Raw genomic sequence first — 12,970 nt, forward strand, 5'->3', positions numbered from 1 at the left:
CCTACATAGCAATGATAACTCATTCAGCAGGTCCATAACAGAAATCTGCGGTATTCTTTTTTAAACAGATACACTTAGGTGGTGATGACAGTAATGGCTTGTGGACCATGTCCCAAAAAATATTAAGCTACAAAAATTAAGAGTACTGAAAGATGGTAAAGGCTGGCAGCAAAATACAACCTTTCTAGGACTTGGAGTCCAGACACACGGAAAACAACTAAGTAAACAATTAAATGAAGAGAGTAAGAAGTAGTCCTCTGGGATTCAAAAAAGAGCCAACAGGAAAACTAGACTTCACAGAGAAACTAAAGGCAACATAGAGGAAAATGGAAGTAGGCTGGAACTCCAAACTCTTCTTCTCATACAGCAGCAAACACAAAGTAAACCCAGGAAGAGTTGGTGGCTCCAGGAACAAAGAACGGATCAGAATTAGAAAAATAGCAGGTATATATCACGGCAAGCCCATAAGAAAAATTGTGGATTTCTTAACATAAACCCTAAAGGGCAGGAGAGCCTAAAGTAAAGTTTTCAAACCCTGAAGAAAATAATTTTCAATCTAAACTTTTATATCCTGCAAAATTGGCCTTCAATAATGATGAAGAATTTCCATAACAAAGAAATCCTGAAAAACTACATGACCACTAAACCAGCACTACAGAAAATACTTAAGGAAATCCTAGACAGAGACAAGGGGGTCACTAGCACCAAAGAGCCTAAAAAGAGTAAACAAAGGAAAAAGCAAAGGAATTAATACTGGAAAAATAATACAATGATAGGATTCAATAAACACTTTACAATAATAAATTTCAGTGGCACTTGTTTCAACCAATCAAAAGACACAAAATGGCAGACTGGATTCAAAAGAAATCACGGCCAGGCATGGTGGTGCCTGCACACCTGTGATTTCAGCACTTGGGAGACTGAGGCAGAAGGATCGCTGGGACTCGGAGGCCAGCCTGTGCTACGTTGTTCAGGGCTGGCCTGAACTACAAAGGGAGACCTGCCTTAAATAAACAACCCCCAAAAAACAATGCGCCCATATATCGCCTACAGAAAACACACCTCAGCCAAAAGGAAGTATATAGATTAAAAGTGACAGAATAGAACATGATGTTCTATTTAACCCATGGTCAAAAACAAGTAGAAGTTGCTACCTTATTTTCAGAAACAGCCTACTTCAAGCCGAACCTGATCAGAAGAGATAAAGATGGCCAGTATACACTGGTAAAGGGAACAATTTAACAGGATGAGTTAATAATTGTAAACATGCACTGAATGTTAATACACCCAACTTCATAAAACAAAAACTACCTGATCTAAAAGGGTAGACAGACACCAATACAGTCAGTTAATGCACCCAACTTCATAAAACAAAAACTACCTGATCTAAAAGGGTAGACAGACACCAATACAGTCACTGTAGAGGACTTCAATACCTTACTCTCACAATTAAGCCAAACAGACAAAAAAAAAAAAAATCAACAAAGAAATATCAGAATTAAACCATACCATTGAAAAATAGACGTAATAGACATTTACAAAGTGTTTCAACCAGCAACCACAGAACACACATTCTTCTCAAAAGTATATGGGACATTTTCTAAAATAGAACATATTTTAGGTCATATAGCATGCTTAAATGAATACTCACCCCCAAAAAAGAAATAATCCCCTGCATACTACTGGATCACAGTAGAAGAAAGCTAGAAATCAACAGTAAAAGAAGCACAGAAACTAGGCAAATACATTAAAAATATATTGAAATATATTAAAAGTAATACAGTAATACAGTATTAGGCTGGGAATTTAGCTCAGTGGTTACATCGCCCGCCTCACAAGTGCAAACATACAAGTTCGATCCCCAGTACCAAAAAAAAAAAAGAAAAAAGGTATTACATTATTGAACAACCAAAGTATCACCAAAAAAATCAAGGAAGAAATAAAAAAGTTTCTAGAATCAAATGACAATGAAAGCAGAACACATCAAAACCTATGAAAAACAATGAAAGCATTTCTAAGAGGAAAGTGTATAACTACGAATGCACACATAAAAAGAATGGAACAGGGGCTGGGGATTTAGCTCTGGGGCACTGTACCTGCCTCACAAGTGCAAGGTCCCAAGTTCCATCTCAGGTACCAAAAGAAAAAGAAAAAGAACTTAATCCCCAGTAAGTATCCTAATGATACATCTCAAGGTCTAGAAAGACAGTAACTATCCAAATCTGAAACTGTAATGATCAGAGCAGAAATTAATGAAACTGAGACCAAAAAAAAAAAAGAGAGAGAGAGAACACAATGGATTAAAGAATCAAAGAGTTGATTCTTCGAAATGATGGGAAGGGGACTTGGAGATTGGGGAAATGAGAGAAAGTGGAGGAGAAGGAGAAGTAAACGTATGTGTACCAATTTCCCCTGTGTATTGCAAACATGTGATAATTTAAAAATTGAGGAAAACAAAAAATTAACATACTGATTTGATAGTTAGAGAGGTAAGTTTCACTGCCTGCTCTGATAATTAATAGAACTGTGAACAATTTTCCCCGTATTTTTTCATTAGTACTCTTATCTGTAAAATGAGGGTGAAACTCAATCTATCACATCATTTTAAACCACACTGAGAATTAAGTGTTAGAAACTAAAATGAATATTATTTATCAAAAAGTCAAATTTAACAGATAATATTTTTATGAAAACAATGACAAAATTAAAAAATGAGAGTGTCATTGTCTTTTATTTTTGTAAATCTATATAAAATCCACTGGTCCTAATACACTGAGTTTTTTTACCCATGCATGGTTTTGTAACATCATATACTAGTAATTAGGAAAATACAGGTTCACAGAATTATACAGATCATCCAAATTTAGACTCATTATATATAATCCAAAAATCCTATTTTAATATATCTACCAATCAGATGAGAATATAGTATGTAAGTATTAAGAAGCTATTAAATTCAAGACAGCAGATATAAACTTTCCAAAATTTTAATTTTTGCTTGAAAGCTCAAATCTTATCATTGGCAACAAATGCTGTCATTTTCCCCCTGAAGTGACAGGCTCATTTCATTCATTATTGTAAAAATGTCAACTCCTAAGTCTAAATAACCATAGTTTGTGTGTCCATCACTCATGGTGTTCCATGAAATATGAAGTCAGTTCAGCTCACAACTCAAAAACAAGCACAAGAACTTGTCTTGAGACATTCTTGTACTGTGGCATGCAACAGAAAACCTGTCACACAGAATGTTAAACAAGTAAGCACTCGGGGGTCAGTAAAACAGTTTGTGCTGCTTCATTATGGACATTCTTTATTAAAAAAAGCTCCCTTTTTTTCCTTTTATTTACTACAAGTGTGTGAGGGTAAAGAAGGAACAGTTCCTAGTGTGGTTTTGATGCCGCCGCCCCTGCCCTGCACTGAGGCACCAGCAGTGTTAGTGCAGACACCACCATGAAAATGTCAAGTGATTCCACGATGACAGAATACTCTGCAAACCTCCTGAAAGGTTCAGTTTTGAAATTCTTTCCTGCAAATTATACTCTGAGACCTGCAGTCTATACTTGTACTTATTTTAACTGTAACAAATATCAGAAATACTACAAAAAAATTTAAAATACTACATATTCCTGTCCAAACTCCAGATATTTCATTCTGAGTGGGCACAGAATCCAAAATTTTGATTAGTTATCCAGGGAACCCAGAAATTATTAATCTGCATCATATTAGCAAATATTTAATTATAAATAATTTCAAGTGTGGAACTTGCTTTATTTATATATCCTTATTAGATTATTAATCCTGATAGTTTTATTGTGAACCACAATACAATCACAGAATTATCACAATCTCTTAGCTTTGATCCTTCTTGAGAATGCCCATAACTTTAACCTTTGCTTTATGGTGTACCTAACTCTAAGGTTTCTCCTCAGTTTATCCTGCACACAAGTACAAAAAATAACATTTACTGAATATCAATTTACCACCACAAAATGCGACTAAAAACCTTGAGAGACTTCACATTCTCATTCCTAAGTAGTTCCACTGTGTGGTATATCCAGAAACCTAATTGCCATCAAGAGCTAGCATGGTAACTTTTTGCTGAATATTAACTCTGTGACTAATCTGGGCATGGCTATAGATGGCACTTTTTTCACTAGTTTGCCTCTCCACCATGATAGGGATTTTTTTTTTTTTTTTACTAGACTGATTTCTCTTTTTAAAAGAAAAAATCTTGCTCTGACATGAAAAACCACTGTATCAGATAGTTTTATATAACCAATACATATTACTTATAGACTTGTACACAAAATACACAAAACAATGAGCTAAATGTTTTGAAAGTTAAGTGTACAAAACAAACATGCAGATGTACCTGTCACCTCTGATTCAGAAGTATGACATAAAAAAAATGAATCTCTAGCACCCTCTGGTGTTTAATCATCATACAATTTCTAATACTCACTCCAGCTACACCAATAAACACAAAATAGCATCTTCCAGTGGCAAAAGCCAAAAACTCAACAACAAACACTTAAACTAACCAAATAGTTTTTGGAAAAAATGGTCAGCTATTACTCTGTATTAGACCTTGTCAAGTTTAGTAAAAATGAGGTCTAATGCCATACACTACTATCTCATATTAAATAAAAGTCAACATTAAGGGTTTATTTTTACTTTCATTTTAACAGTAACTAAAGTAACCGCAACACTAAGAATTCAGGATACTGAAAAAATTTTGAAAGGACAGATAAGCCAGAGGTGATGGTCCTTGCCTATAATCCCAACACTCTGGGAAGCTGTGTCCAGAGGGTCACAAGTTATGCCCCAGCCCAGGCAATTTAGAGAAAGATCCTCTTTCAAAATAATGTATACGAGGCTGAGGAAGGGTCACAAGATGCCCCAGCCCAGGCAATTTAGAGAAAGATCCTCTTTCAAAATAATGTATACGAGGCTGAGGATGTAGCTCACTGCAAAAACTCGGTGTTTGATCCCCAGTACCACAAAAAAAAGAAAAAGAAACAAATAAAAAGTCAATATTGTAAAAGGATGTGCATGAAACTACATATGACCCATGTTACTAGAAAGTATTGTCCAAAACTGGAAAGTGCATCTTAGTGTAAAAATAAAGGATATCTAGAAATAGTCAAGATCATAACATTCCTGTTATAGTTTTCAAAATTCATTATTTCAAGAAATGTATAAATGTAGCCAGACACAGTGGTTTATACCTGGAATCTCAGCACTCTGGGAGACTGAGGCAAGAGGGCCACAAGCAAGAGACTGGGCAACTTAGTGAGTCCACCTCAAAATTTTAAACAAGGCAAGGAGAAAAGGTGTGGGGACCTGGCTGGGGGTATACCTCAATGTGAAGGCCCTGGGTTTAATCCCCAAAGTTACACACACACACACACACACACACACACACACACACACACACACACACACACGAACCTGAGTGTTGAATATGAACTAGGCATTATTCTAAATGCTAGGTATAATAGTAAATTTATCCCAAATTCTCATAATAAAAGGGAATGAGAAATACACAGAAGATTAGACAAATAAATGAAATAACTTCTTTAAGTGTCACAAGCATCAGATATGTCTGAAAAAGCTACTTTACATTCCTTGGCCAGGCAAAGCCCCTCCAAAGAAGTAACTGAAATACAAAGGACTATGGCAAGCTGGGTGCAACAGTGCACATCTGTTATCCCAGTTCTCTGGGAGGCTGAGTGAGAAGGATCACAAGTTCAAGTCTGATGGCCTAGGCAACTTAGAAAAGCCATGTCTAACATAAAATAAAATAAAATAAATGTAGCGCAGTGAGCAAGCCCTGGGCCCAATCCCCAGTAACAAAGTGGAGAGAGGTGCCACATGAAGACGTGAAGACAAGGCAATCTCAGCACATTCTACACCTACAACTGTCCGGTGGGAACCTGACTGCAAACAAAGTTTTCATAGAAACAAACAAAGTTTCATAGAAACAAAGTTTTCATAGAACTGCTATGTTCAATATTTCAAATTCATGCATAAGAGAAAAATAACAAGTAAAATCAGGAAACTTTTAGTATGAAAAAGATTTATCACAACAGATATAAAAACAAATACTGATGTTACAACAATGGAAAAGCATCAAAGTATTAACAAACAAAAGCATAAGACTTAAACAAATTATGTCCTTATATAAATAGGAATTTACTAAGATAAAGGTGGCTTTTAAAATCCAATAGGTAATGAACTCTTCAGTCACTACTATTGAGACAAAACTTATGGAAGATATAAAGGTAAGGGTGCAAAGTGAGGTAAGTGCCCATCTTGGAAGAAAACATGGGTGCACATCATTATGAGCTCATAGTGGCAAAGGATTTCTCAGAATTCAAAACATATCAAGCAAGAGACTGATAAACCTAATAATAAAATTTTAAAATGCCATATACCAAAGATACCAAATACATGTTTGTTACACAAAACACTGAAAGAAAAATATTTATAAAATATACAACCATGAAGTACTCTCTATCTTCATCTCTATCTCTACAACTTTATCTATATCTCTCTATCTATATATTTAGAAAGCAATAAGCACCCAACAGATAAATGAGCAAAAGTAATAAGCTAGAAAACTCCCAAAGAAAATCCTAATGATAACACTTGCTTCAGGCAGTAAGTGAACTACATTTACCAAGAGCGATTATACAGTATTACACCAAAACCAACATAACATATTTTCATTCCATTCCTGGGTTCACAGAATCTGCACCCAAAAAAGTATCAGGAAAAATAAGCAATGAGCACACCCTAAAGGAAAATCGCTTTAGGAGCAGGTGCCCATGGTTAGCATTAGTTCTTAGACCTCTGCCACAGCAGAGCACTGTTATCTGAGAGTCGTGGTGAGAAGAGGGCTAAAGTGGTCCCACGTCAACAGTCATCCAAGGTTCCTACCAGAAATAGTAACAAATGTCTGGAAAAAAGAAAATTTAATTTCGGCATCCAAATTAAATCTGACTTATTCATCCAATGAAGTTTTAAATTCAACTACGGTTTTCATTTCTAAATGTCATATTTGGTTCTTTTTCCTATCTTTGTATTCATTTTTAATATATAACTTTCTGATCTTTTATTTCATATTTAAATTTTAATATTTTACGATACTTTTTAATATTCAACATGTGATCATCCAATGATTGAGGTCACAGGAATTCCAAATGTGTTACTGTTGTTTCCCTATAATGTAATTCAGGGTGACTTTCTTGAATGCTTATCTTTGAATGTATACATGAATACCAGAAAGCAACAGAATGACATCTTTAAAATGCTGAAAGCCTCATTCAAAAAATGTCTAATTATAACTCTAGTGTCTAATGTCATTGCTGATATTCTCTACATAAATAACCTAAAATATTCTAAAACTTATTAGAAACAGTAAGACTATAAGGACACTAGCAAAAAGCGGGGGGCGAAGCAACAGAAAAGGCACTAATCAAAATTATTACTCCCAGGCATGGTGGTGCACACCTGTAATCCCAGCACTCGGGAGGCTGAGGCAGGAGGATCGCTGGGAGTTTGAGACCAGCCTGGCCTACACAGTGAGTTCCAAGTCAGTCTCAACTACATGAGACCCTGGCTCAAAAAAACAAAACAAAAAGAAATCATTACTTACAATAACAAAAAATAAGAAATAAACCTAACAGGTCCATGCAAAAAAAATAGTACATAAACTGTACAGATAAAATTATAACACTTAATGGAAAGATGTGATCATTAAAGAAGATGTGAATAAATGAAGATATGAATCACGTTTATAGAGGCTCAAAACACTGAAAAAATCAGTCGGAGGAATACAGACTGGAAGCCATGCCAATTCAAATTGAAATGGAGATTTTGGGTGGAACTTAAGCTGATTCTGAAATTTATAGGAAACAGCAAAAGCCCAAGTACAGTTGAGAAAATTGAGAAGAGAAAAAGTGAAGAAAGGAAGGAAAAGAAGTAAAGGAGAGGTAAACAGGATGTGCCTTATCAGATGGAAGAGTTATTTTGAAATTACAGTAAATTAAACAGTATGCTATTAGAAACAAGATTAGGGGCCAGGGATTTAGCTCAGCGGTTCGGTGGCCTGCCTTGCAAGCGCAAGCACCCAAGTTCAATCCCCGGTACAAAAAAAAAAAAAAAAAAAAAAAAAAAAAAAAAAAAAAAGAAACAAGATTAGTAATTGAGAATAGAGAATCCAGAAAAGCCATCTGCATATACGACACACAGGCTACTTGTAGGTAACTGAGGAAGGATGGACTCTTCAGTAATGCTGCTGGAACTAGGCTCTGTAGTCTACAGCACAGAAATAAACAAGTATAAAATTAACTCCTGATCACATAAAGATTTAAACATTAAAAGTAAAACTTTAAGAAGATAACATAGGAGAATATCTTCATACTATCCAGGAGGAGCTCTTGAATAAGCACTAAACAAGCACTTTTCATAAAAGAAACTGCCAACTTTACCTATTTAAGAACTTGCGTTCATCAAAATATGTTATACAGAAATAGAACGTGAATTACAAACCAACTCCAATAGATCTTTGAACACAAAAATGCATAAAAACTTACACAAGAAAATCTACTTCTGGTTACACAGCATTATCCATACCAGATGACTGTGCTGAGTACAGAAAACTGACAGAGCCAGAACAGTTCTTTTCAAAAGTTTGTCCAAAGGCAGCACAGAGCTGCCAGGAGAGCAAGTCTGGAGGGGCCACAGGCCTTAGAGCAGACAGCCTCACTAAAGTAACCCCATTTTCTTTGTCTTGTTTTTCCCCTGGCTATGTGCTAATTCTTGATGTGGAACAAGACAATGAACAGCCACAGAGACACCAGCTGCTAAGAGGTAGGAAAGCCAACAGAGCATTAGGCAATCTCATGAAGATGGAGAAAGCTGAAGCTCAAAGCTTCCAACGCTTGAGGGATGGGCCAGGAGCCTATGAAAATATAAAGCAGTTCCCACTGAAGCACTGCAGAAGAAAATTCAAAGAAGTCAAGCACAGAAAGCCTAGGGAAAACACAGTGAGTTTTAGGTTAGAGAAAGTATCAGAGAAATAAAAATTTGGGTTCATAACCCAGCAAAGAAAAGCACCCTGAGTCTTCTGGACTACTGGGGTGGGAGAATCAAAATCACAGAGTCTTGGAAAGGTTAAAATTAACTTTAGGCCAGCTCAATCACCAATGAGATTAAAACAGTTCCTTCTCCTCTGTCCTCTGGGAATGAAATAATCCAGAACTCCTATAATTTTTTCTCAAAATTATGCTAACAGTGATTTAAATCTTATCAAATACACCAAGGAACAGGACTCAACAGCCAGGTAACAGAAACAAAATCCCAGATAAATAATATTAGATATAGTAAAGCACTGACTTTAAAATAATTCAATAATTATTCAAAAAACAGGAAAAGATAGATAACTACATCAGAACAATAAGCCATTAAAAAAGTAGGTTGTAATTTTTGGAAATGGCAGAATGGCTTGATTAATAACAATTACAAAATCAGTACACAATTTTTAAAAATAAGACTTTTTGAAAACTATAAAAACAAACACAAATTAGGGGGATGCATCACCGGGTAATGCGAACATAATGGGTAAACTAAGTCTCTGCCTTCTGGCCGGAGTACCCCCCGCCATACCTGGTCAGCACAGCCACATTCCAAACAGCTAAACATTTACCAAAAAACAAAACAAAACACTTCTCAAAACTAATTAAACACACTTTTCCAAGTACTCATGAGATGGTCCTCGACATGGGCCAAATTGTAGTGTATCAACATATTTAAGAAGACTGAAATCTAAAGACCATGTTCTCTGATCACATTTTATTAGCATAAAGTGATCTGGAAAAGTCCCATATATTTAGACTATTGAATAGAAGGAAAAGAAGAAAAATTATTTCAGCATGAATGCAAATGAAAACAAAATTGTATTTAGTTGGATATAAAATCAGTACTTAGAGAAATTTAGAGTTATAAATGCTTACACAAGAAAATATTTAAATTTAAAGATCTAAATTTTCAACCTAAGATGCTAGAAAAAGAGGAGCACCTTAAGCCTAAAATAAGGGCTTAGGGGCTGGGAATTTAGCTCAGCGGTTCACCTTGCAAGCACAAGGACCTGAGTTCGATCCCCAGTACCAAAAAAAATAAAATAAGGGCTTATTTTTGTTTAGAATGAAATAGAGAAAATGAATAAATAATAACAATCAAAATTTAATTCTTTTAAAAATGAATTAAAACCGTAGGCATGAACACAGGAAATTTCGCTCTAAATAGACATTATATAAGATTAATAATTTTATGCCCCAAAAAGTCAACTACTAAAATAAATACCCAAAATTCTTCAAAGAATGCATGGTACTTCCCTAGAAATAGAAATCTACAGATATTTAAAATAAAAGCGGTATTAGGAACAATTTCATGCCAATAAATTTGAAATATACAAGTAAATATGCAATACTTTAAAAATTCAACCTCTGAAACCGACTAAACAGACTAACAAATTAAAGAGATTCTGTATATAAATGAAATTGACTTTATCAAAAACCATCCCCCATAGAAACCTAACTTCGAAAACCAAGATCTGTCATGGAAAGGTACAAGATCCCAACGATGAATGTAACTACCTAACAAGTACCAATAAACATAATGGAAGAAAAAAAAGAATAAGAAACCTATCTAATTTCAATGGTGAGGCCATTCTTTGTTTTAGGAAGAAATGATATTAATTTTACATAAAATGTTAAAACTCAGGAAAGACAAAGACTTTATGAGTCATTCTTTTTGAGCCCAGGATAATCACAAACTCAAAATCTGGCAAAGTCATTATAAAAACAGAAAACAGAAGCTGGGGTTTTAGCTCAATGGCACCATGCCTGCCTCATAAGCGCAAGATCGTGAGTTCAATCCCCAGTACTAAAAGAAAAAACCAGAAAACTATACACCAAAATATATGAACAAATACAAAAACCCTTAGCAAAATATTTAAAAAGCTAGTAATCAGGAATGCAAGGCTGACTCAAGATTCAGAATTTAAAAACCAATACAAGTCATAATACTAATAATATAAAGAAAAATCAATGATCATCTTCATGACAAAAAACCTCAATTCAAAAGCAGGCAAAATATCTAAAATGACATTTCACAAAAAAAGATTGCACAAACGGACACTAAGACATGAAAACATTCAGCATCATTAGTTACTGCGGAAATGCAAATGAAGGCCACAATGGGCTCCAACTATGTGCCAATGGGCAAGAGCTAAATTTTATAAACAGTTTGGCAGTTTTCCCACATGAATTAGCAATATCACTTTTATGTATTTACAGCATGAAAAAATGTATGCTCAATGCTTGGACACAGTTTTTGCAGCAGTTTTATTCAGAACTGCTACAAATAAAACAATTCAAATGTCCACCAAGAGGTAATCATGAAATAATTTTGTGTAAGCAACTGGATATGCATAAGACAGAATATTACTTAGCAATAAAAAAGTCAAACTACATAAATAACAGAGAAGTATATCAAACATATGCTGAGAAAACAGGTTGAAGAATACAAACTTTATGAAGCCACTTACACAAAACTCTAGGAAAGACAAATCTAATCTACAATGTTAAGAAGCAGATCAGTGGTTGTTTGGGGTCTGGGGTATAATGTGGGGACTTGCTGAGGAGGAATAAAAGGGAACTTTTAGTGTGCTAAAAATATTCTTTGTGGTACTTGGATTTGGCCTTTTATCAAAACTCGCTGAACCGGAAGACAGTGATTACTATGTCACTGTCTTCCAATATTTCCTCCAAAAACAACACAGGATGATAACCACAGCCTCAACACAACGGAAAGAAAAAGAATATTCAGAAGATCTAGCCACCTGCCCCTCAAGCACAAGGACCTGAGTTCGATCCCCAATACCAAAAAAAGAAAACTTCAAAAGATCGGTAAATAAAAAAGAAAAATAATATCCCAGTTTACAATCTCTCAAAATGTCTTACTTTCGGCTGCTCACCCTTCTTGTGACAATATGAGATGATACAATGCCTACATGAAGAGACAAAGTGAGGTGAAACACACACGTGTAGTGAAAAGCGCTGGACTGGGAGGGAGCCTCAGGCAGCAGCGTTCGCTGAAGACGTTAAGTGGAAAGGTGAAGGTAACTTGAACGTAAGCATCAAGCAGTCGATCTGGTAAGGAAGACAGCTACTCGAAGGTGGAGCAGCAAACAGCATGTCCAGCATGGACACACTGGATGAAGGGACGATTTACCTCCTAGACATGAAGTGATTTCATCATGCCATGCAGAACAGCACACAATTAATTTTCCATTTCCTATTTTCAGGCCACTGTTGGCTGCCAGAAAGCAAAACTGCAGATAAGGGAGGACTGCGTTGATAACGAAATATTCTTCTTATGTGATAGTCAAGGAAGACCCCAGAACAGTGACCACCAGAGGCAGGGGTGGAGCTAACCGCTTTGAAAGGAGCATAAAAGAAACGAATGATTATGTTCACCAACTTACTCCACAATGGACTACACAGGTACATGTTTTTCAAAATTCAATGAACAAAACACTTAAGACTTGGGCATTTCACTAATTTATAAATTATATTCAATAAAGTATTGTTCTATTTTTCAAACATATCAATATATCTATTTTATTAAGGTATTATTCTTTGACGGTTTTTTCTTAAATATTACTTCCTTCTAGTTAAAACCAGACCAAGTTTTAACTATTTATCTTCTTTACCTTAAGCCTGTTGTTCCGTTCTCTTTTATTTTATTTTTCTGAATAGCAGTCGATGCTTGAAGCGACAAAATTTTATTTCCAGGCAAAGTAATTTGCTTTAGAATGGAAGCTATAAAAACAAAATGAGAAAAAATAGAATACAAAAAAAGCAATCATGCCACGTTAGGAAAAATTCAGAACAGTTTTTAA

The 12,970-nt window shown here is 35.2% G+C and overlaps 1 protein-coding gene across 1 annotated transcript in view; it reads right to left on the minus strand.

Moving 5' to 3' along the window:
- Positions 1-12,970, minus strand: part of Taf4b (TATA-box binding protein associated factor 4b) — a 142,426-nt gene that overhangs the window by 82,894 nt on the left and 46,562 nt on the right. The window contains exon 10 of the mRNA XM_010644010.2: positions 12,782-12,890. Within this exon, the coding sequence (XP_010642312.1) occupies positions 12,782-12,890 (109 nt within the window). The remainder of the gene's footprint in view (positions 1-12,781; positions 12,891-12,970) is intronic.

Source organism: Fukomys damarensis, unplaced genomic scaffold, assembly GCF_012274545.1.
Source record: "Fukomys damarensis isolate Sample0158 unplaced genomic scaffold, DMR_v1.0_HiC HiC_scaffold_30, whole genome shotgun sequence".
NCBI classification, from domain to species: Eukaryota; Metazoa; Chordata; class Mammalia; order Rodentia; family Bathyergidae; genus Fukomys; species Fukomys damarensis.